This window comes from Scyliorhinus canicula, chromosome 12 (assembly GCF_902713615.1).
Source record: "Scyliorhinus canicula chromosome 12, sScyCan1.1, whole genome shotgun sequence".
Taxonomy (NCBI): Eukaryota; Metazoa; Chordata; class Chondrichthyes; order Carcharhiniformes; family Scyliorhinidae; genus Scyliorhinus; species Scyliorhinus canicula.
The window spans coordinates 43383437-43407414 of NC_052157.1; the positions used below are offsets into that span (position 1 = coordinate 43383437).

The 23978-nt window shown below is 49.8% G+C and overlaps 1 protein-coding gene across 2 annotated transcripts in view; it reads right to left on the reverse strand.

Moving 5' to 3' along the window:
• LOC119975008 (lamin-L(III)-like) overlaps positions 1–23919 on the reverse strand; it is a 114336-nt gene extending 90417 nt beyond the window's left edge. For both annotated transcript variants that reach the window (XM_038814451.1, XM_038814450.1), the window contains exons 1-4: positions 23558–23919; positions 10078–10234; positions 9864–9989; positions 5602–5772 (exon numbers count right to left, since the gene is read on the reverse strand). In XM_038814451.1, the coding sequence (XP_038670379.1) occupies positions 5602–5772; positions 9864–9989; positions 10078–10234; positions 23558–23898 (795 nt within the window). In that variant the 5' untranslated portion in view covers positions 23899–23919. The remainder of the gene's footprint in view (positions 1–5601; positions 5773–9863; positions 9990–10077; positions 10235–23557) is intronic.
• Between the last annotated feature and the right edge of the window lie 59 nt (positions 23920–23978).

Consider the following 23978-nt stretch of genomic DNA (forward strand, 5'->3'; position numbering starts at 1 on the left):
TGGGGGGGGTGGTTGTAGATGCCAGGAACCCTTCGAGGCAAGTCAGCCAGAGTTTGAAAAGTTCTGTAGAGTTCGGAGTTTGCGGGCTGATGCGGAGGCATTCGGGCTTGATGCGGAACTCCATCTTCAAAGTTGTAGTTAATTAAATTGATGCACCATCAATTGCACGCGAGGCGAGTGATTTACCAATGTCAGGCTTTAATTAACTAGAACACAGCCTGGCGATCGTCTACAGTGGAAAGGAACGATCGTCAGGCTTCTGAGCATTTATACCTCGTTGATAGAGGCGTGGTTAACTCAGCCTCTCGGCCAAATCGGTCGAGAGGTACATGACCGACCAGGGCCAATGGTAAGCCGACGTTCTGGCCCAATGGCAGATGAGTATGCAGATCATATCATCACAGTCATTGATCGTACATCAGCATACAGATCTAACCCTTTCCACTTCACTTTATGCCTTACCGGTGGACTGGAGATCCACAATCAATTAAAAACGGATCCGACAGGATATTCGCATCTGGAATGATGCCAGCTTGTACGAATGGTGAACATGATATCAATCAGAAAGTAAATGAACATATATCGGTATATATAGCAGTATCTGCCTTGTTTGGAGCTTTCCTTTAACACTTGCTTAAAAGATAGTACAACCATTTTACTCTCATCATGATTGATGTTGGTGAAGATACAAATACACACAAAATTAAGATTCCTATCAAGTTAATCTAAATGTAGAGTAGTAGACAAATATTTACACTATGTACAGAACAATATATATGGAAACACATATTACAGACCACACTACTGTTGAATCTCTCCTAGATATTTTCTCTTAAAATTGAATGCATACTTAAACAATATCTTGAATATTTGCAGATCTGCAAATCCTCCATATTAAAAATGCATCTATTAAATACCAGTCACACACAAATCAAACGACTTATGCATGCAGATATCCATCCAAGCCATACATGTGGGTGGCACAGTGGTTACCACAGCTGCTTCACAGCGCCAGGGACCCAAGTTGACTTTCAGCCTTAGGTCACCTGTCTGGAGTTTGTACTTTCTCCTCCGCCTACTTCAGTTTCCTCCAGGTGCTCCGGTTTTCTCTCAAAGTCAAAGATGTGAAGGTTAGGTGGATTGGCCTTGAAAATTGCCCCTTAGTGCCCAGAGATGTGCAGGTTAGGCTATGGAGTGACGGGGAAGTGGGCATGGATTGACTCGATGGGCCGTATGGCATCTTTCTGCATTGCAGGGATTCTATGTACCACACAGGAATGATGCGGCAGCTGTGAATACGATTATCCATTAGCACCATCAATTAGAATTACGGTATAAGAAAATTATGCAGAGTTAAAAATGACTCGTCTTCCGGCTTGGCGGAAGTGGTAAAGTAATGTGTTTAATGATAGGATTGCTGTGGTCGGACAAAGAGAGCGAGAGAGAAGACAAAGCTGGTTTTGTGCAGTTCAAACAGAGTTCATATTGATCACACAGCAGCTCTGCCTTTGCTACTGGGAGACGCTGGCTGCTCGCAAATGCCATCAAAAACTTGTAATCCCAAATTACTTGGGCTAAGCTTCCCACAAGAATGAGCAATGCCCATTGCAGTCACTTCCTCTCTTCCACACATCTCCATAACTGCAGCTACATGCATAAAGCAAGTTTGTGCATAATGTTATGCCCGAACTCCGACCACTAGGGTGGAGTGTAAACCCACCACGTGACCCTGCAGTCTGGGGGTTGGGAGTTGGTCATGTTGGAGGAGATATTTTTCAGTAGCTCGATAGTAGTTCATTAGTGTCAGTAATTTATTATTTTATTTATCCTAGTTATCTCATCACACAGTTGTTCCATAATAAATTATTTAAACTAGATGTTCTGTAGTTCATCATTCACTTCAGCCAGTATACAGAACATGACATGATACCAGGATTGTTGATTTACTAAGAACTCGAAGATTCTGTACAAAAAAAATCCAAACCACTGACGATTACTTTGAAGGATAAGGAAGAATACATATCTTCGGCTACTAACCTTGCTGGCTACTGGCATCTGGTGCTCAACGGTAATACTTTGATTCCTGGGATGGAAGGCATCAAAGCACCTCAACAGCTTCGGATTACCGGTAATGCGAATGAATGAAAATCGCTCATTGTCACAAGTAGGCTTCAAATGAAGTTACTGTGAAAAGCCACATAGTCGCCACATTCCGGCACCTGTTCGGGAGGCTGGTGCAGGAATTGAACCGTGCTGCTGGCCTGCCTTGGTCTGCTTTCAAAGCCAGTGATTTAGCCCTGTGCTAAACAGCCGTAGATGAGAATTGCAGGCAGATAATCATAAAGATAAATGTACAGTGCATTTAAAGATAAATGGCACAGTGATAACAGTTAAGCACAACATTGGTGTGAGGACCAACCTCATCAACCTGTCTGATGTAAAAAAGCTGTGAATTCAACCAAAAATAGCCAGAACGGTATTGTTAAGAGATTACAATGGGAATGAAATCTCGTCGTTAGGAGCATGTGAGCTTGATGTTGATGTTAAAATTCAAAATTCACAAGTTGAAATTTTCTGTGGTGGCGGCAGACCACAAATTGGAGTTGAGGCGTGTGAGGAGCAACAGCTAGTCCGACAAGTCTATAGTGCAGACAATGCTGCGACAGGCCCTCATCCTTCAGGAGACTCTTATACTGAATGATTTCCCTGAAATTTTCCAAGGCCATACACGTACAAGATTCAAAAAAAGAAAGATGATTATGATTCATGCACATTCATGTGCCAGCGCAGTTAAGGGATAAAGTAAAGGCAGAGCAAGAGATAATACATAGATACATAAATTTACAGTGCAGAAGGAGGCCATTCAGCCCATTGATTCTGCACCAGGCCTTGTAAAGATCACCCTACCTAAGGCCACATCTCCACCCTATCCCCGTAACCCAGTAGCCCCACCCAACACTTTTTAGACACGAAGGGCAATTTAGCATGGCCAATCCACCTAACCTGCACATCTCTGGACTGTGGGAGGAAACCGGAGCACCCAGAGGAAACACACGCAGACACAGGGAGAATGTGCAGACTCCGCACAGACAGTGACCCGAGCTTGGAATCGAACTTGGAACCCTGGCGCCGTGAAGCAACTGTGCTAACCACTGTGCTACCGTGCCAATAATGACTGCCTTGGGTGTCATTAAACGTATTGAAGTCCTTACAGTCTGGGTTAATTCCATGGTCTGTGTAAAGAAGCGCAATGGGGAAGAATCTGCATGGATCCGAATGATTTGAATCTCAATATTAAAAGGAAACACACCCTATACCAAAAAGGGAGGAGATAACATGTGAAACAGCAGTAGCCTCGGCAGTTTCAGCAAACTGGACACGTCACAAGGCTTTTGGCAACTGAAACTAGATAAGGAAAGCACCAAAATGTGCACATTCAACTCACCCTTCGGGAGATATTGCTTTTTAAGAATGCCATTTGGCATAATCTCGGCTTCAGAGATCTTTCAACGTGTCACGGAGCTATAGTTGAGGGAATTCCAGGGGTCCGTGTGTATGTGATGACATTATTATTTGGGGGTCGACCGGGAAGAGCACGATAAATGGTTTCTCAGGGTCCTAAAAAGAATCACCTGAAGTTGAACAGGGTGAAATGTGAAGTCGGGATGCACTGCATAACCTTCCTGGGAGACAAGCTGTCTGCACAAGGTGTTCAGCCTGATCAAGACAAGAGAAGGGCAATTTTGCAGATGCCACGTCCTATGGATAACAAAGGCATCTGAAGAATTCTAGGCATGATAAATTTATGGGCAAGTTCATTCTCAACTTGACAGCCAAAACAGCACATCTGAGGGAGACACTAAAGAAAGATGTAACATTCCAGTGGACCTGCAACCATGAACAAGCGTGGCAGGCATTGCAGGTTTTGCTTACCGCCGCGCCAGTTTTCACTTTTTTTGACCCAGCCAAAAATACAGAAATCCCAACGGATGCATCACAGGATGGTTTGGAGGCGGTCCTACTCCAGCAGGATCTGGAAGGAGACTGGTTGCCAGTGACGTATGCATCCAGGGAGATGTCTGACACTGAACAAAGATACTCATAAATCAAAAAAGTGCCTTGGGCTCATTAATGGGCTAATGAAGTTCCATGATTACGTGTATGGGCTTCCAACCTTCAATGTGGAGACTGACCACAGGCCACCGGTCACCATCATAAAAACAAATCTTAGCGAGATGTCACCGAGACTTCAGCGAATGATCGTGAAGTTGCAACGGTACGGCTTTGAGTTGGTGTATATGCCGGGTAAACATCTCTTTGTGGCCGACATGCTTTCCATAGCCTCCTGGCAATGAGGAACCATTCCAGCTGGCTGAGGACGTACAGGTCCACATGGTGATCGAGTCTCTGCCTGTCTCTGACAACAAGTCAAAAATAATTAAAGAAGAAACTGCCAAGGACACTAGCTTGCAGAAAGTATATCCATGAAGAATGACCCAAAGGATCCTGGTCAAGTTTCTACAATATGCAAGCAACGTGAATGGATTCTTGCTATGGAATCAGTGGATTGTGATCCACAGGCACAACGGTCAATGATCCTCATTAAGTTACATGAAGGGCACTTGGGGGATGGAAAAGTGCAAGAGGAGAGCCAGGGAGGCAGTCTATTGGCCTGGGATCAACCGGGACATTGAGTTGATGGTGGAGAACTGTGAAACATGCCAAAGATTTCAGCATGGGCAAAGCAACCTTTGAAGATGGGCAAGAACATCACAATGCCGTAGCAGGTGGGCATGGATCTTTTCCATTTAAATGAAAAGGAGTACCTTCTGGTCATAGACTATTTCTCTAACTACCCGGAGATAGTGTAGTTGTCAAATTCTATGGCAAGATGTGTCATTAAGAATGTCAAAGAAGTTTTTGCACGACACGGCATTCCGAATGTGGTCATGAGCGATAATGGTCCTTGTGTTGACTGCTATGGAGTGGACAGAACTTGTGCGGCAGGATGATTTCCAACATGTTACTTCCAGTCTGTATTACCCTCAGTCGAATGGCAAGGCTGAAAACCGAGTGCATATTGTCAAGCAGATCCTAAAGAAAGCAAGTCGCGATGAATCATATCTTGCACTCCTCTATTGTTTGGCACCATTAGTCAATGACCTCTCGCCTGCTCAAATATAGATGAAAAGGCAACTGCGAACGACTCTACCTCATTTCCCTTATGAGCCCGTGAACCATTCGTTAACAAGACAATTGACCTTCCGAAATGGAGGCAGAAGGGATTCTATGATAGGTCTGCCAAAAGACTTCAACCTCAGCAGCCAGAGCGTAGAAGACAACAAAGGGAATGCTAAACAGGCAAAGATACTGCGAGAAACAGATCCAAACTCATCTCACTATTTCAGATGAAGGTGCTGTCCTGAGAAGGAAAGAGCTTTGCTCAAAGTACAGCAACCGTTTGTGATGCAACCAGAAGCATGCAACAGTCCAAAAACATTTGAACAACATACAACAAAAGGAGAGCGCAGCCTATGGCCCTCGGGGACTACAATGACCTTCAATTTCATTCTACAGAACATTTGAGACAGTCCAAGTTACCTTAGCATGAAAGTTTCCTTCCAGTTTCTCCCTGTACTCTTTGATTTGTTCATATTGATCTCCCCTTAGCTTTTGAAGTACCTCAGCAAGTTTGCCCTCATATTCCTGTTGATTATCAGACTCTATTTCCCGTAGTCTAATTTCATGTTGCATCTTGGCTTTCTCCATTTCCTATGTGAACAAAAATTAGCACAGAGTTAGAGAATAGTCAAAGGTTCACTGGATTTATGATAAATATTCCAAACATGCACTTTTAAAACAGGACATTAAATATAAAAATACACAAGAAACCATGCCACCAAACAGGAAATCTTCAGACCTCTGAAGCCATTTCTTTTCTTTCTTAAACTAATAACTGTAATTTTCTACAACAAAAAAGAAACATTTTCAGTACAGTAGCATGGGATATTGAATCAGGAAGAACAGAACAGACATAGAAAATAGAAGCAGAAGAGGTTTTTCGGCCCTTCGAGCCTGCTCCACCATTCATCAAGTTCAATATTCTGAACCTGCCTTCCCCCATATCAACAAAGAACAAAGACAGCTACAGCACAGGAACAGGCCTTTTGGCCCTCCAAGCCTGTGCCGACCATGCTGCCTGTCTAAATTAAAATCTTCTATACTTCTGGGGTCCATATCCCTCTATTCCCATCCTTCATGTATTTGTCAAAATCCCCTTAAATATCACCATCATCCCTGCTTCCACCACCATGTCCGGCAGCGAGTTCTAGGCACCCACTACCCTCTGTGTAAAAAAACCTACCTCGTACATCTCCTCTAAACCTTGCCCCTCGCACCTTAAACCGATGCCCCCTAGTAATTGACTCCTCTACCCTTGGGAAAAAGGCTCTGACTATCCACTCGGTCTATGCCCCTCATAATTTTGTAGACCTCTTATCAGGTCGCCCCTCAACCTCCTTTGTTCCAGTGAGAACTTTTATTCAACCTCCCTAAAAGTTTATCCCTTGATTCCTTTAGCCCCAAGAACTTTATTTAATTCCTTCTTGAAATTATGATGTGGATGTTCTTGAAATGACACAATGTTTTGGCCTTGACTACTTTCTGTGGTTGTGACTTCCACAGATTCACCACTCTTTGGGTGAAGAAATTTATCCTCACTTCAGTCCCTTATCCTCAAACTATGACTCTAGTTCAAGACACCCCCACCATCGTAAACATTCTTTCAGAATTTACCCTATCTAATCCTGTGAGAATTTTATAAATTTCTAGGAGATCCTTTCTCACTCTTCTAAACTCAGTGAATATAATCCTAACCGGCTTAGTCTCTCCTCATATGATAGTCCGGCCATCCCAGTAATCAGCCTGGGAAGCCTTTTGCTGCACTCTGTCCATAGCAAGAACTTCCTCCCTCAGATAAGGACACCAAAACTGCACACAATACTCCAGGTATTACCTCACCAATTCTCTATACAATTGCAGTAAAACATCCCTATTGCTACATTCAAATTGTCTCACTGTGAAGGCCAACATACCATTTGTCTTTTTAACTGCCTGCTGTACCTGCATGTTTACTTCTCAGCAACAGATGCACGGGGACACCAAGGTCACGCTGAGTAGCCACCTTTCTCAATTTACACCATTCAAATAATAATCTGCCTTCCTATTTTTGACACCAAAGCTGATAACGTCACATTTATCCATGTTATACAGTATCTGCCATGCATGTGCCCACTCATTCAGCCTGGCTAAATCTCGCTGAAGCATCTCTGCATCCTCCTCAGAGCTCACCCTCCCACCCAACTTTGTATCATCTGTAAATTTGGAGATAAAACATTTTGTTAACTTGTCCAAATCATTAATATATAATGTGAACATTTTTGGTCTGAGCACAGATCTCTGCGGTACCCCACTAGTCACTGCCTGCCAATCAGAAAAATACCTATTTATTCCAACTTTTTGCTCGCTATCTGCTTAACCAGCTTTCTATCCATCACAAGACACTACCTGCAATCTCATGCCAATGCGAGAGAAAGATTAGGTTATCCATAACTGAGAAAGAAAGGATTTGGCAACTGACTCAATGGATCACTGTAGGGATTCGAGAACAGGTCAGGAATGTGGACAGGCTGAGAGAGTGGCTCATCCATCATTCTGGAAGCATAAGGACCAATATACAGGGAGTAATGAAGTGGAGCAGAGACAGAAAATATCTACAATTGTTTGAGAAGTATCTTTTATTATCTAGGAAGTAAACAGCATTAATTTAAAAGGTGCGCGACTCCCTCAAATTTGGAAGTGGACCATGAATCGTCTCCTCCCACCACTGCTGGAATTAACGCAACATCAGCAGAGGGTTATTGTGGGAAGCCCAAAAAGCAATCCTTTTGTGAGGTTTGCTTGTAGTCTACTTTGCTCAAAGGCACTCAGTGGCTGATCGAAAGACCTGGCATCGGGAAGGCGGGGTATCCCCCGGCAGCATTCACTCATAACCTGGGACCCTCTGACATCCTGGACCTCGGCTGAGTGCATTACCATCAGTAGCCACCAACTCCCTATTGGCGCTGCCGAGCAATGAAGTGGTTGTCCGGCAGCTCTGAGGATGGGGGTTTTTATCCCAGGGCTCCTTGAACCAAGGGAGGGCCCGTTATTGCCTAGTTAAGTGCCCGATTGGCAGCTGTCCCTCCTGGTGGGCTCTCACCCTCATTACCTACATTAAATTCACCCCCATTTTTTCGATGTTCACCCTATCAAATCAATTATTGATCCTTAAGGCTTCAATTGGATACCTCATTATCTTCTCTTTTCTGGAGGAGACAAATCCAGCCTGTTCAAACTAATTGGTTTACCCTCTGTGGTATAACTTCTGTGCAGAACTCTCTTTTCATTAACCCCCCCTCCCAGCCCTTTTATGTAGGTAGCACTGTAGCGCGGTGGTTATCATTGATGCTTCACAGCGCCAAAGACCCGGGTTCGATTCCCGGCTTGGGTCACTGTTTGTACGGAGTCTGCACGTTCTTCCCATGTCTGCGTGGGTTTCCTCCGGGTGCTCCAGTTTCCTCCCACAAGTCCCAAAAGACGTGCTTGTTAGGTAAATTGGATATTCTGAATTCTCCCTCAGTGCACCCGAACAGGTGCCATAGTGTGGTAACTAGGGGATTTTCACAGTACCTTCATTGCAGTGTTAATGTAAGCCTCCTTGTGACACTAATAAAGATGATCATTAGATTGATAAGAATGTTCTGTACATTGCTATGTGGGATATAATTTTTAAAAATTGAGAGTTTATTTTACAAGTATTGTTATTGCTTCTGATCTGAGAATACATACTTCAGTGTTATTTTAAATTTTGATCTTTGCTCTCTCCCACTTGTATCTTTAGGATCACTGAAATTGCAGCTTGCCACTTTCCCTCACCATCTCTATGCCCTTTGTCTGGATTAAATTCCTTTATATGGGCCTATTATTTCTGCTAAATTTATCGATAATATGTATTTTTTTAAAAATCTAGTTCACAACTATTTATTTCCAATTAAGGGACAATTTAGCATGGCCAATCCACGTACCCTGCACATCTTCGGGTTGTGGGGGGTGAGCCCCATACAGACATGGGGAGAATGTACAAACTCCACATGGACAGTGACCCGGGGCTGGGATTGAACCCTGGTCCTCAGTATCGTGAGGCAGCAGTGCTAACCACTACACCACCATGCCACCCTTATCTTCGATAACAAGCATCAGTCAGTGATATTGCAGTTTCATTCCTAAAATTAAATTATCCTTTTTACCCTACAGGGTGGCATAGGACATGCGGAATAAAGTAATTGAGCCCAAAACTTTGCCATTAGATTCACTAGAGCCCTACTCTGGGAAAGAGCTTATGAGGTGCTTTGAACAGCTGGCTGCTGGTCAACAAAAGAAACAGATGGTGACAAAACAAAATAAAAAATAGGATCAAGCTCTTGATCCCACATCTGGCCGCAAGCTGGTCGGACATTCACTGAATGCTGGCCTGCGCAGGGACCCATGTGTCACTCGAAATATCACCCTCTGATTTAAAAAAAAGATCTGTTCACCACTTTGTACTGGTGGTGTATGCTTGAATGTCTAATGTAAAAGAGACAAGGGTGAAATCTGGCTGAGGTGCTTCTGTAACATCAATGAGGTAAGTGATTCGAGCTGCTCTGTAATTTAGCATCACTTCAAGATCTTTAAAACATAGTCATTGCCAATGCTAAATGCGAGCTCACCCCGTCAAGGGATCCAGCAGGGCTGGCTGTAACTCTAAACGCTAGACACATTACCTTCTCGTGGAGGCTTTTCTGGAAATCCAGCTGTTCCTGCAACGTTTGTACTCGGTTCGCCAAGTCACATCTTTGGAGCATTTCATCTTGCAGTTGTACTTTGACACCATTGGCAATCAAATTAATCTATAGGAAAATGAAACGGATAGCACAGGGATGAACTTCCTTTTTGAGGAGGGAATGGGATTAAAGATGCTAGGCATGCCATGCTTACGTTTGCGAGCTGAACTTTGACCTCGGAGAGCTCTTTCTCCAAGCTCTTCTTCTCGCTCAGAGATGTCGCCAACTGAGCCTCTTTGGAATTCAGAGAAGTTTCCAGATCTCTTATCCGGGCCAAAGCAGATTTCAACTCAGATTCCGTTCTTGCATTCCTGTAGGAATATAACATTTTTTACAGTTCAATTGATTTTCATTTAAAATATTTCTACTTGGGCTGAAGCTAATAGTTCTAAAGTGTGATCTAGTTAAAATCAAAAGCAACCTGTTGGATTTATTCATTAAAAAACATTAAGAACTAAGAAAGCAAAGGCACACTTACTCACCTATTTTCCAATTCTTCTTACAATTACTTTAAAAAGCACGGTCAGCAGAAATCTAAGACCAGATCAATGCTTAATCTAGAATTCGCTCCCATATTAATTTTCCACAGAATTGCTGACTAATCATAATAATTGATCTCACTTAGCTTACAATGGCCGTGGACATAAATAAAAGGAAAACCCAGTGAGAGAGAGCTTTGCAAATATAGATCCAAAGCCACCTCTTCCTTCATAGCATGCTACACATAACTTGTTACACCTCATATTATAATCCCAAAATGTTGTCTTCTCAAAGAAATTTGCCTTTGAATCAATCCATATTCCAACGGATTCCAACATCTCCTGAGGGAGCAACACAATGATTGACACTCAATTACTGAAATATTTTCCCACAAATTGATTTTCAATGAAATCCATAGAATCCATGGAACCTCTACAGTACAGGAGGCAGCCTTTCGGCCCATCGAGTCTGCACCGATCCTCTGAAAGTGCACCCTACTTAGGCCCACTCCCCCGCCCTAACCCTGTAACCCCACCTAACATGGGGGGGGGGGGGGGGGGGGGGGGGGGCGTAAACCTGCAAACACCACACAGGCAGTCATCCAAAGTTGGAATTAAATCTGTGAGGCAGCGGTGCTAGCCACTGGGCTGCCCTTTGTTCAATGTTCCCAGGTTCTACTGGTCTGGGCAAGATAGACAAGCTTATCAATGTCCATGTTCCTTTGTTCTTTTACAATTCTACCAACAGTTATCATATCACCTCCCAGTCTCTTTGCTTTTCCGATCTGATATTCTCCTCCATCATTCTGGTTCCTCGATTCCATGTCTCTTCATGGCTGTGATATCCTTTTATCGCATTGTGATGATCAGAACTGTTAGTTCAGTCAGGACAGTGCTTCATAAAAAGTCAGGACTACCTTGTAATTTCAGCGCCATATTGAACTGTTACTGCCCCCTAACATTTGTTTCACTCATTGTTACCATTGCCTCAAATGCTTAATCAGTGCCAACATGCCCAAGGAAAAAACAAGAGTACATATGATTTGTCATTCAAAAGATATGAGAGATGCTGTTTTTAAAAAAGAACTTTAAAAAAATTATATCTACACATGTACAAAAATGGCATTTTATCTGCAAACACAAGTTTAAACAGGAGCTGCACTGGAGGTGGTGGGGAAGGTGGGCGGTAGAGGGTGGGGGTCATACAAATTTCCTAAGCAAATATTTTGACTGCCGTCCCAGAAAAATGCCAGAAAGCATTAACCCTGATGGAATAATGAGTGCCACTGGATATTGTTACATGCCCTAACCAACAGAGAGGGCACAAATGTATCGCTCGAGGAGCACCACTCAACTCGTATCACAAGCTACTTACATAAATATGGGTTTATTCTAGTTAGTCAAACTGTAAATCATATGGATGACAAAAATCCCATCAGCAACTTGAATGCTGAGTTGGCAAACCTGTAGCGTGCAGAGATTTGCAAGCTCATGAACAGGTTAATAATATTATGTCTACATGCATTCCCTGTCAATTTCCCCTCCCCCCCACGTTATAAATTATTTCCATATTTATCCTGGAAGCTGCCAATGGAGAGGTTACCACACAAGTGACATATTGGACAGTGTTCAATGGAGCTGACGGGATTTGCATCCACAGGCTAGAAACAGGCAAGGACCTTGTGTCGCCATCAATCGGAAAGGCCCACAGTACTAAGTGCCAATCAGGCACTTAATTTGGCAATGAGTCTTGCCCATTGAGAGTTGTAGGCCAATCAGAGCTTGGCAGCTATGCTTTGCTCAGCAACACCAGTCGGTGGCTGCTGTTGGTAATGCATCCACCCTGGGCCCAGGATCACCAAGGGACCCAGGCGAGTGATGATTGAGGAGGGTCAGCACTAACGGCAAAAGGGGGGTGGGGGGGAAGATTCTCAACAGGCCCTCTTTTCCAATGATGCAAGATCCCCATCCCACACTCAACAACCCTTGGGAAGCTTGCAAGCAACCTTGCAAGTGGGTTTGCTTCTTCGGCTTCCACATGGCGAGTGCCCCACATGCAACTGGGTAAATACCAGCAATAATGGGATTAGATCCTGAAGTGGACGTTAATTGTCCACTTTTACAGCCTCAATAGGCAGTGGAGCAAGAAGGTCATCCATAACTTTTCCCATCCTAGACTTAATCATGGCGAAGGTGGGGTACCCACCCAATTAAATGCCCTTACATCACCGACTTGCTAAGGGGGCTGTGGGGTGGGGGGGAAACATTAAATTCCACCCACTACCCTTATTGGAGATGTTGCAAGCAGTGTGAATATGATGTGATATGCATACTTTATGCCAAGAAACTGCAATGTTAAGAAAAAACTCACCGGAAGACTGTGCTCCGGCTTAATATTCTGTGTCAAAAGTCAGATAATAGTGACCAAATTAGATGGCAGGGTGAACAGAGAATACAAAAAAAACCTCTGCTTACACTGACAATTTAATAAATGGAGAAAATAACCCAGCAACTCTACACTACATCTCAGGAATGTGAAAAGAGCAGATTCACAATACAGACTGGGCATATTCATAACATCAGAAAGCTTGTTCTCAAATCTCTGGAAAAACTGAACGGAGGAAAGTCACGAAAGACATCTCGCCGTACTGCAAAGTGCCTTCCACTAATATGTTATGCTGAGTTTATCCAGCATTTTCTCTTTTTATTTCAGGTTTCCAATGTCTGCAGTATTTTGCTTTTATATCAAAAGTTGTCTGCTGTTTTAATATCGTGTTGCAGTTTAAAAAAAATAAAGCTTGAAAATTATGGCACCAGTTACACTCCATCGTCTCATTAGCACAGCACTCCAGCCTACAGAGCGTGCAAGTAGAATGAGGAAATGGAAAGGTGTCCAACTTAATCATTCCACTTGTGGTGTATATGTTTTGTCAGGCGATCGGGCATTTTGATTACATTGTACTAGTTGAAGCAGTTGGGTAAGCTTTCTTTGGAACGGTTGCACTTCCTCTGGGAACAATGCAAGTTTAAGATTGAAACAATTACCTTGGTTCATGTCCACAGGGTTCAGTTGGGCGAGAAACTGATCATCCAAAATTGCTCACAGCCCCGGAGACAGAACCTGCAGCCACCAAGAACCGAATGCAGCAATAATCCCGAATGCAAACCCAAGTTTGCCAAACACAATCTATTGTTTCACTCCCTTCACGATCACAGCAATATGAAAATTTCAGCAACTAACAAAGCAGTTTAGTTGAAACTGAAGTGACATGAATGGAACCCATTCTGTTAAAAAGCAGTATTAGCTCTGGCTCAGTGGTAGAGCCTCAACCAAGTTAGAAGATTGTTGACTAAATCCTGCTCCAGAAACTTGAGCACACGGACATTCTGAGATCATGAAATGCAGAATAAAAAAGCAACTTTTATTTTCCAAGAAGCATATAGGAAGCCAACTTTAACCCGACGAGACAATCAATTTAGTTAGAGTAGAACAATACTTGTATTATACATACTTGCACAGAACATTCAAATTTGGTCTAATATCTTGCACAAATTTCATATTGTTTCATTGCTTATATTCCATGCTCCAAAGAATCCATAGAATCCCGACGGTTCAGAAGGAGGTTATTCGACCCATTGAGTCTGCATCAACCGTGTGAAAAAGCACTCTGCCGAGGTTTATTCCCCCACCCTATCACTCTGCATTGAATCTGGAATTTTATGTGCCTCTGATGTCCACATGCTCAGATTTATACATCTAATAAAATAATAATGCTGCTTTACTCTGCATTCAATGGCATTTGTCACCTAATCTGTCCAATCCGGGAACCTACCTATTTTCATACGCTTTTTTCTATTTTAATGGTCAGCTGTGCCTATAAAATTTAATATCAGCAAACTTCAGTATTATTTTGCCTGATCACTTAGATAATGATTAAGTTGGACACCTTTCCATCTGGAATATGCTTCATTTCTTCGTTAAAAGAAAGTGGATAATTAAACTATACAACATTTTCTTGCACAATAAACTGATGCTTAATGTAATTTGACACAGTACAGCATCAAGGGCTCAAAACTCTCAAACGTAGCACAAAGGAAGATGCTGTGGTTGTTGGAGGGCAATCATCAAAGCCCAGGGAGGGACCTCCGGCTGCGGCTATGCGGAGCTAAGCCGCACGTTCGGCAGCTCCCGCCAGGAACGGACTTTTGGGCTCTTTTAAGGGCCCCCAGCGGTACTTGCTCGACGGTTCCCGACGTGGGAAGGTGTCGGCAGCGGATCCCCAGTGGTCTATGGTCTTGACCAGGAGTGGGGCCAGCAAAATAGCAGTGGCAGCGCCGAAGAAAAAGAGGGGGAAGAGAATCAAGATGGCGGCTGGCGGAGGCCTCGAGGAATGGAGGCAGTGGGCGCAGGTGCAGCAGGAGACTCTCCGGCGATGTTTTCAGGAGCTAAAAGTGGAGCTGATACACTCGCTGAATGCAAATGCAGACAAGCTGCTGGCGACGCAGGCAGCCCAGGGGGTGGAGATCCGGGAGCTCCGACAACAAGCCTCCAAAAGAGAGGATGAGGCCGCGGCTGTCGTGGTAAAGGTGGAGATGCACGAGGCGCTCCATAAGAAGTTGCAGGAGCGGTTTGAGGAGATGGAGAACCGGTCGAGGCGGAAACATTTGCGGATCCTGGGCCTCACGGAGGGCTGGAGGGGTCAGACCTGGGGGCCTATGTGGTCATTTTGTTGAACTCGCTGATGGGAGCTGGGTCCTTCAAGGGGCCCCTGGAGCTGGTGGGGGCCCACAGAATACTGGCCAGGAGGCCCAAGCCGAATAAGCCGCCACGGGCGGTGCAGGTGCGGTTCCACCGGTTCGCTGACCGAGAGTGCGTGCTTAGGTGGGCCAAGAAGGAGCGGAGCAGCAAGTCGGAGAACACGGTAGTGCGGATCTACCAGGACTGGAGTGCGGAGGTGGCTAAGCGGAGGGCCGGGTACAACCGGACGAAGGCGGTGCTCCACAGAAAGAGTGTGAAGTTTGGCATGTTACAGCCGGCGCCTCTGTGGGTCACTTTCAAGGACCGGTACTTTTATTTTGAGTCCCCGGAGGAGGCGTGGGCCTTTGTGCAGGCCGAGAAGTCGGACTCTGACTGAGGGTCGGGGGTTTGTAAATAACTGTGTTAACCTTTGATGGGAAGGGTCTCTGTTTTATGCAGTTTTAAGCTGGTTGTGTGTTGGTTGTTGGGCGGGTGAGGTGCTGTCTTTTTTGCGTGGGCGGGGTCAGGCAGAGGGAAAGGGTGGGCTTTTCTTCTGTTTCCCGCGCTGAGGGTGGATGGGGCGGGGTCGGCGCTGAGAAGCACGGGCTTTTCTCCCCGCGCGAGAGCGGGAGGGGGAGGAGGAGGGTCTGCTGATGGGTCTGAGGGAGGAGGAGTAGCCCCACACTGGGAGGGGTCGGAGGTGTGGGGGGAGTCGCCGGGGTCAGCAGAAGTTAGCTGGCTCACGGGAGTGCTACGGAGGGAGTAACGCAGCTGGGAGGGGTCCTAGCCTGGGGGGGGGGGGGGGGGGGGTATTTTAACACAGTGCTGGATCCCCCATTGGATCGATCCATGTGCAGGACGGGCAGGAGGCCCGCGGCGGCTAAGGTGTTGAGGGGGTTTATGGACCAGATGGGAGGGGTGGATCCTTGGAGGTTCGTGAGGCCGAGGGCCAGGGAGTATTCATTTTTCTCCCACGTGCATAAAGCCTATTCCTGGATCGATTTTTTTGTCCTGAGCAGGGGGCTGATTTCGAGGGTGAAGGATGCCGAGTATTCGGCCATGGTCATTTTGGACCATGCCCCGCACTGGGTAGACCTTGGGCTGGGGGAGGAGAGGGATCAGCGCCCGCTCTGGCGCTTGGAGGTGGGACTGCTGGCGGATGAGAAGGTGGGCGGACGGGTTCGGGGGTGTATCAAGAGGTACTTGGAGGCCAATGATAATGGGGAGGTCCGGGTGGGGACGGTTTGGGAGGCATTGAAGGCTGTGATTAGAGGGGAGTTGATTTCCATCTGAGCCCATAGGGAGAGGGGAGAGCAAAGAGAGAGGGAGAGGTTGGTGGGGGAGATGGTGAGGGTGGACAGGTGATACGCGGAGGCTCCGGAGGAGGGACTGTTAGGGGAGCGAAGTAACCTTCAGGCCAAGTTCGACTTGCTGACCACCGGAAAGGCGGAAGCTCAGTGGAGGAAGGCATAGGGAGCGGTGTACGAATATGGGGAGAAGGCGAGTAGGATGCTGGCATATCAGCTACGTAAATGAGATGCGGCCAGGGAGATTGGTGGAGTGACGGATAGGGGAGGCAATGTGGTGCGAAGGGGGGTGGACATTAATGGGGTCTTCAGGGACTTTTATGGGGAATTGTACCGGTCCGAGCCTCCGGTGGTGGTGGGGGGGTGGGGGGGGGGGGGGTAGAGATATGCTGAGATTTCCAAAGGTGGAGGGAGGGACAGGTGGAGGGGCTGGGGGCGCCGATTAAGCTGGAGGAGCTGGTCAAAGGGATAGGCAGCATGCAGTCGGGGAAGGCGCCGGGGCCGGATGGGTTTCCGGTCGAATTTTACAAACTATATGCAGACCTGTTGGGCCCCCTGCTGGTTAGGACCTTTAATGAGGCAAGGAAGTGGGGGGGGCTTTACCCCCAACTATGCCACGGGCGCTGATTTCCTTGATCCTTAAACGGGTCAAGGACCCCCTACAGTGTGGATCATATAGGCCGATCTCGTTGTTAATTGTGGATGCCAAGCTGTTGGCAAAGATCTTGGCCACCAGGATAGAGGACTGTGTGACGGGGGTCATTCATGAGGATCAGACAGGGTTTGTGAAGGGAAGGCAGCTGAACACCAATATACATAGGCTTCTGAATGTTATAATGATGCTGGCGGTAGAAGGGGAGGCGGAGATAGTGGTAGCATTAGACTCGGAGAAGGCCTTTGATATGGTTGAGTGGGGGTACTTGTGGAAGGTGCTGGAAAGGTTTGGGTTCGGGGAGGGGTTTGTCAGTTGGGTGAGGCTGTTATATGAGGCCCCGATGGCGAGCGTAGTCACGAATATGAGGAGATCGGAGTACTTTTGGTTGTACCGGGGGACGAGGCAGGGGTGTCCCCTGTCCCCTTTGCATTGGCAATTGAGCCCCTGGCCATGGCGTTGAGGGAGTCGAGGGATTGGAGGGGTCTGGTGCGGGGTGGGGAGGAGAACCAAGTGTCATTATACGCAGATGACTTGTTGCTGTATGTGGCGGACCCAGTGGGGGGAATGCCGGAGGTGATACAGATCCTTAGGGAATTTGGGGGCTTTTCTGGGTACAAGCTCAACCTGGGTAAGAGTGAGCTGTTCGTCGTGCACCCGGGGGATCAAGAGGAGGGGATTGGTAGGCTCCCGCTGAAAAGGGCGGGGAGGAGCTTTCAGTACCTGGGAATCCAGGTGGCTAGGAGCTGGGGGGCCCTTCACAAGCTTAACCTCACTAGGTTGGTGGAGCAAATGGAGGAGGAGTTCAAAAGAAGGGACATGTTGCCACTGTCGCTGGCGGGCAGGGTGCAGTCTGTCAAGATGGCGGTGCGCCCAAGGTTTTTGTTCCTGTTCCAGTGCCTCCCCATCCTTATCCCGAAGGCCTTTTTTAGGAGGTTCAACAGGAGTATTATGGGATTTGTATGGGCTCATGGGACTCTGAGGGTGAGAAGGGTGTTTTTGGAGCGGGGCAGGGATAGGCGGGGGCTGGCGTTGCCCAACCTCTGTGGGTACTATTGGGCTGCCAACGCAGCGATGGTGCATAAGTGGGTAATGGACGGGAAAGGGGCAGCATGGAAGAGGATGGAGATGGCATCCTGCGTGGACACGAGCCTGGAGGCGCTGGTAACGGTGCCGTTGCCGCTCCCTCCAACGAGGTATGCCACGAGCCCAGTGGTGGCGGCTACCCTCAAATTTGGGGGCAATGGAGACGACATGGGGGGAGGTGGGGGACTCGATGGAGTCCCCGATACGGGGGAACCACCGGTTTGTACCAGGGAGCATCGATGGCGGTTTTCTGGGCTGGCACAGGGTAGGTATTAGGAGGTTGAGGGACCTGTTTGTGGATGGGAGGTTTGCGAGCCTGGGTGAGTTAGAGGGGAAGTTTGGGCTCCCCCCGAGGAACATGTTTAGGTACATGCAGGTTAGGGCGTTTGCCAGGCGGCAGGTGGAGGGGTTCCCTCTGCTGCCCCCACGTGGGGTACGGGACAGGGTGCACTCGGGGGGGTGGGTTGGAGGGGGGAGGATTTTGGACGTGTAGCACGTCACGCAGGAGGTGGATGAGGCCTCGGTGGAGGAGCTGAAGGGTAAATGAGAGGAGGAGCTGGGTGAGGAGATTGAGGAGGGGACGTGGGCGGATGCCTGGAGTGAATTCCTCCTCTTCCTGTGCGAGGCTTAGCCTCACAGTTCAAGGTGCTGCACAGGGCCCACATGACTGGGACGAGGATGAGTAGGTTTTTCAGGGGCGAAGACAGGTGTGCTAGGTGCTCGGGGAGCCCAGCGAACCATGCCCATATGTTCTGGGCATGCCCAGCGCTGGGGGAGTTTTGGAAGGGGGTAGCAAGGACGGTGTCGAGGGTGGTAGGATCCAGGGTCAAGCCAGGCTGGGGAATCGCAATTTTTCGGGTTGCAGTGGAGCCAGGAGTGCAGGAGGCGAAAGAGGCCGGTGTTCTGGCCTTTGCGTCCCTAGTAGCCCGGCGGAGGATCTTGCTTCAATGGAAGGATGCGAGGCCCCCAAGCGTGGAGGCCTGGATCAATGATATGGCGGAGTTCATCAAATTGGAGAAGGTGAAATTTGCCCTGAGGGGATCGGTACAGGGGTTCTTTAGTCGGTGGCAGCCTTTCCTGGACTTCCTGGCAGAACGGTAGGAAAATAGGCCGGCAGCAACCCGGGAATGGAGAAATGTGTACATGGGTATTGAATATGCCGGGTGTTTATCTATTTCTTCTTTTACGGAAGGTCTTGCCGTAATCTATGGTTTTAAAAGTATGCCCATGGGTGACTCCAATAATAACTGACCGCAAACCATCACTGGGACTTCTTAGAGAGGACAAGCAACAATGGGCCCTATTGTTAGCAGCTTACAGTTATGTCTTCCAACATAGGCCAGGGACCCAAACCTCTAATGCAGATGTGTTAAGTTGACTCCCCCTACGTAAACATCTGACGCCCCCGCCGGTGCCCCAAGAAATCGCCTTGGCACTGAACTTCCTTGATAATGGGTACTTGTCTTCTTGGACTGCCTGGTGTAGACCCCACATATCCTTACACCTTGCCCATGTGTTCCAGACACACAAGGATTTAGACCCAGCAAGACCCAATCTTATCCAAGGTGAAGCACATGATATTAATCGGGCGGCACCACAATCGTCCTGACCAGATGAGCCTTACCTCACTCGCAGAGCTCACCTGCAAGGATGGAGTAATACTATGGGGTCTCAAGTAGTCGTACCACCCCCTACAAAGAGAGCCGCTGTTGCAGAAATTGCACAGCGCCCATCTGGACCTGACAAAAATTAAGAAGCTGGCTCGCAGTTCCATTTGATGGCCCAGGATAGATAAAGATATTGTAAATGTAATGTGCCAGATATAGCAGGCCTTCCTTGGGCAAGGTCTGGCTTGGCTGGATACTCGGCACCCATGGCCTCCCTCATGTAATAGTGTCCGACAATGTACCCTGTTTACAGGAAAGGACTTCCAACATTTTGTTCAAACAAATTGAATCCACCACATCAAGACAGGCCCCCATCACCACGCATTGAATGGGTTAGCAGGGAAGGCTGTGCAAATATGCAAGAATGCCATGAAGAAGCAATCAAACTGCCCATTATGACTATGGTTGACCAACTTCCTTTTGTCCTATAATATGCTACCATGGGGGTCACACCGGCGGAATTGCTATGGGTTGTTGCCTCTCAATCAGACTGGTTTTCCCAAAATTGGCAGGGAGGGTGGTGGCATGACAGCCCTCCCAGAGAAAGCAGCATCTTTTACGAGTAGGTGACAGGTCATTTTAAGATGACGACCTGGTTCTTGGCAAGAATTTTGGCTTCATGACAGATCATATCAAAATCAGGGCCTGGTTCGTATGTGGTGGAAATGATCGGTAGGACAGTAAGACCATAAGACACAGGAACAGAATTATGCCATTTGGCCCATTAGGTCTGCTCCACCATTTAATCATGGCCGATATGTTTCTCATTCCCATTCTCCAGTCTTCTCCCCATAACCTCCGATCCTCTTATTAATCCGGAACCTATTTATTTCTGTCTTGAAGACAGAGATAGACAAATTACTTGGCCTCTACAGTCTTCTGTGACAAAGAGTTCCACAGATTCACTACCCTCTGGCTGATGAATTTCCTCCTCATCTGTGTTGTAAAGGATCATCCCTTCAATCTGAGGTTGTGCCTTCGGGTTCTAGTTTTTCCTATTAGTGGAAACATGCTCTCCACATCCACTCTATCCAGGCCTCTCAGTATCCTGTAAGTTTCAATAAGATCCCCCCTCACCCTTCTAAACTCCAATATGTACAGACCCAAAGTCCTAAACCTCTCTTCCTCCCACCCGGCTTGCTCACTCTTCCAACTTCTTCCATCGGGCAGGAGATACAAAAGTCTGAGAACACGTACGAACAGACTCAAAAACAGCTTCTTCCCCGCTGTTACCACACTCGTAAACAACCCTCTTATGGGCTGACCTGATTAACACTACACCCTTGTATGCTTCACCCAATGCCGGTGTCTATGTAGTTACATTGCGTACCTTGTGTTGTCCTATTATGTCTTTTCTTTTCGTGTACTTAATGATATGTTGAACTGCTCGCAGAAAAATACTTTTCATTGTACCTCAGTACACTTGACAATAAACAAATCCAAATCATTCCAGGGATTGTTCTTGTGAACCTCCTCTGGACCCTTTCCAAGGCCAGCACATCCTTCCTTAGATATTGGCCAAAACTGCTCACAATACTCCAAATGGAGTCTGACCAGAGACTTATACAGCCTCAGAAGTACATCCCTGCTCTTGTATTCTAGCCCTCTCGACATGCATGCTAACATGGGCAGCACGGTGGTGCAGTGGTTAGCACAGCGGCCTCACGGCGCTGAGGTCCCAGGTTCGATCCCGGCTCTGGGTCACTGTCCGTGTGGAGTTTGCACATTCTCCCCGTGTTTGCGTGGGTTTCGCCCCCACAACCCAAAAATGTGCAGGGTAGGTGGATTGGCCACACTAAATTGCCCCTTAATTGGAAAAAATGAATTGGGTACTCTAAATTTATAAAAAAAAACATTACATTTGCCTTCCTAACTTCCAACAGAAGCTGCACGTTAATTTTAAAGAGAAGAGGGATGAGGGGGCGTTAGGATGGGAGATGGGGGCTGGGAGTTGGGGGCGGGGGGCTGGGGAAGAAATGGGGATGGGGGATGGGGACGAGGACGAAAGGGGGTAATGGGGGTGGGGGCCAGGGGGGCCACGGGGGTGGGGGCCAGGGGGGTGGGGGCCAGGGGGGGTCACGGGGGTGGGGGCCAGGGGGGGTCACGGGGGTGGGGGCCAGGGGGGGTCACGGGGGTGGGGGCCGGGGGGGTCACGGGGGTGGGGGCCGGGGGGGTCACGGGGGTGGGGGCCAGGGGGGGTCACGGGGGTGGGGGCCAGGGGGGGTCACGGGGGTGGGGGCCAGGGGGGGTCACGGGGGTGGGGGCCAGGGGGGGTCACGGGGGTGGGGGCCAGGGGGGGTCACGGGGGTGGGGGCCAGGGGGGTCACGGGGGTGGGGGCCAGGGGGGGTCACGGGGGTGGGGGCCAGGGGGGGTCACGGGGGTGGGGGCCAGGGGGGGTCACGGGGGTGGGGGCCAGGGGGGGTCAGGGGGGTGGGGGCCAGGGGGGGTCACGGGGGTGGGGGCCAGGGGGGGGTCACGGGGGTGGGGGCCAGGGGGGGGTCACGGGGGTGGGGGCCAGGGGGGGGTCACGGGGGCGGGGGCCAGGGGGGTCACGGGGGCGGGGGCCAGGGGGGTCACGGGGGCGGGGGCCAGGGGGGTCACGGGGGCGGGGGCCAGGGGGGTCACGGGGCCGGGGGCCAGGGGGGTCACGGGGCGGGGGCCAGGGGGGTCACGGGGCGGGGGCCAGGGGGGTCACGGGGCGGGGGCCAGGGGGGTCACGGGGCGGGGCCAGGGGGGTCACGGGGCGGGGGCCAGGGGGGTCACGGGGCGGGGGCCAGGGGGGTCACGGGGCGGGGGCCAGGGGGGTCACGGGGCGGGGGCGAGGGGGGTCACGGGGCGGGGGCCAGGGGGGTGACGGGGCGGGGGCCAGGGGGGGCACGGGGGGGGGGCCAGGGGGGTCACGGGGCGGGGCCAGGGGGGTCACGGGGCGGGGGCCAGGGGGGGTCACGGGGCGGGGGCCAGGGGGGTCACGGGGCGGGGGCCAGGGGGGTCACGGGGCAGGGGCGAGGGGGGTCACGGGGCGGGGGCGAGGGGGTCACGGGGCGGAGTCGAGGGGGGTCACGGGGCGGGGGCGAGGGGGGCCACGGGGCGGGGGCGAGGGGGGCCACGGGGCGGGGGCGAGGGGGGCCACGGGGCGGGGGCGAGGGGGGCCACGGGGCGGGGGCGAGGGGGGCCACGGGGCGGGGGCGAGGGGGGGTCACAGGGCGGGGGCGAGGGGGGTAACGGGGTGGGACCAGTCGGGTCACGGGGCGGTGGCGAGGGGGATCACGGGGTGGGGGCCAGGCGGGTAACGGGGTGGGGGCCGGGCAGGTAACGGGGTGGGGGCCGGGCGGGTAACGGGGTGGGGGCGAGGGGGGTAATGGGGCGGGGGCGAGGGGGGTCACGGGGCGGGGGCGAGGGGGTCACGGGGTTGGGTCGAGGGGGGTAATGGGGTGGGGGCGAGGGGGTAATGGGGTGGGGGCGAGGGGGTAATGGGGTGGGGGGCGAGGGGGGTAATGGGGTGGGGGCGAGGGGCATAATGGGGTGGGGCGAGGGGCATAATGGGGTGGGGCGAGGGGGTAATGGGGTGGGGCAAGGGGGTAATGGTGGTGGGGGCGAGTGGGGTAATGGGGTGGGGCGAGGGGGGTAATGGGGTGGGGGCAAAGGGGGTAATGGGGTGGGGGCGAGGGGGGAACTGAGGGACCTGATTGCACCGTCTTCCTCACCTCTCCTGTAAGTGGCGGTGCTCCTCGGTGACTGTGCCCAGCTCCACCTGCAGTCGAGCCCGCTGGTTGGCCGTGCGGTCCAGCAGCCCCCTGGCATCGGCTAGCTCGCTCTCGAAGAGGGAGCGGGTGTGCCGGAAGCCCGAGCTGTCCGCCTCCCGCGAGTCTTCCAGGTTCCGCACCAGCTTTTGGTTCTCATTCTCGAGGCAGTGGATCCGCTCGATGTAGGCGGCCAGGCGGTCGTTGAGCTGCTGCAGCTCCTCCTTCTCCTGCAGGCGGCTGAAGCGCATCGGGCTGGGCTTCCCCGGCCTGCGCTGCGGGGTGGAGGACCTTCTCCGAGACATGAGTTCCCTTCCCGGGCTCTGCCCAGTCGCCCCAGCCCGGGGGGAGAGGTGGGGGTGAGTTCTGCAGCTCCCTCTCCGCT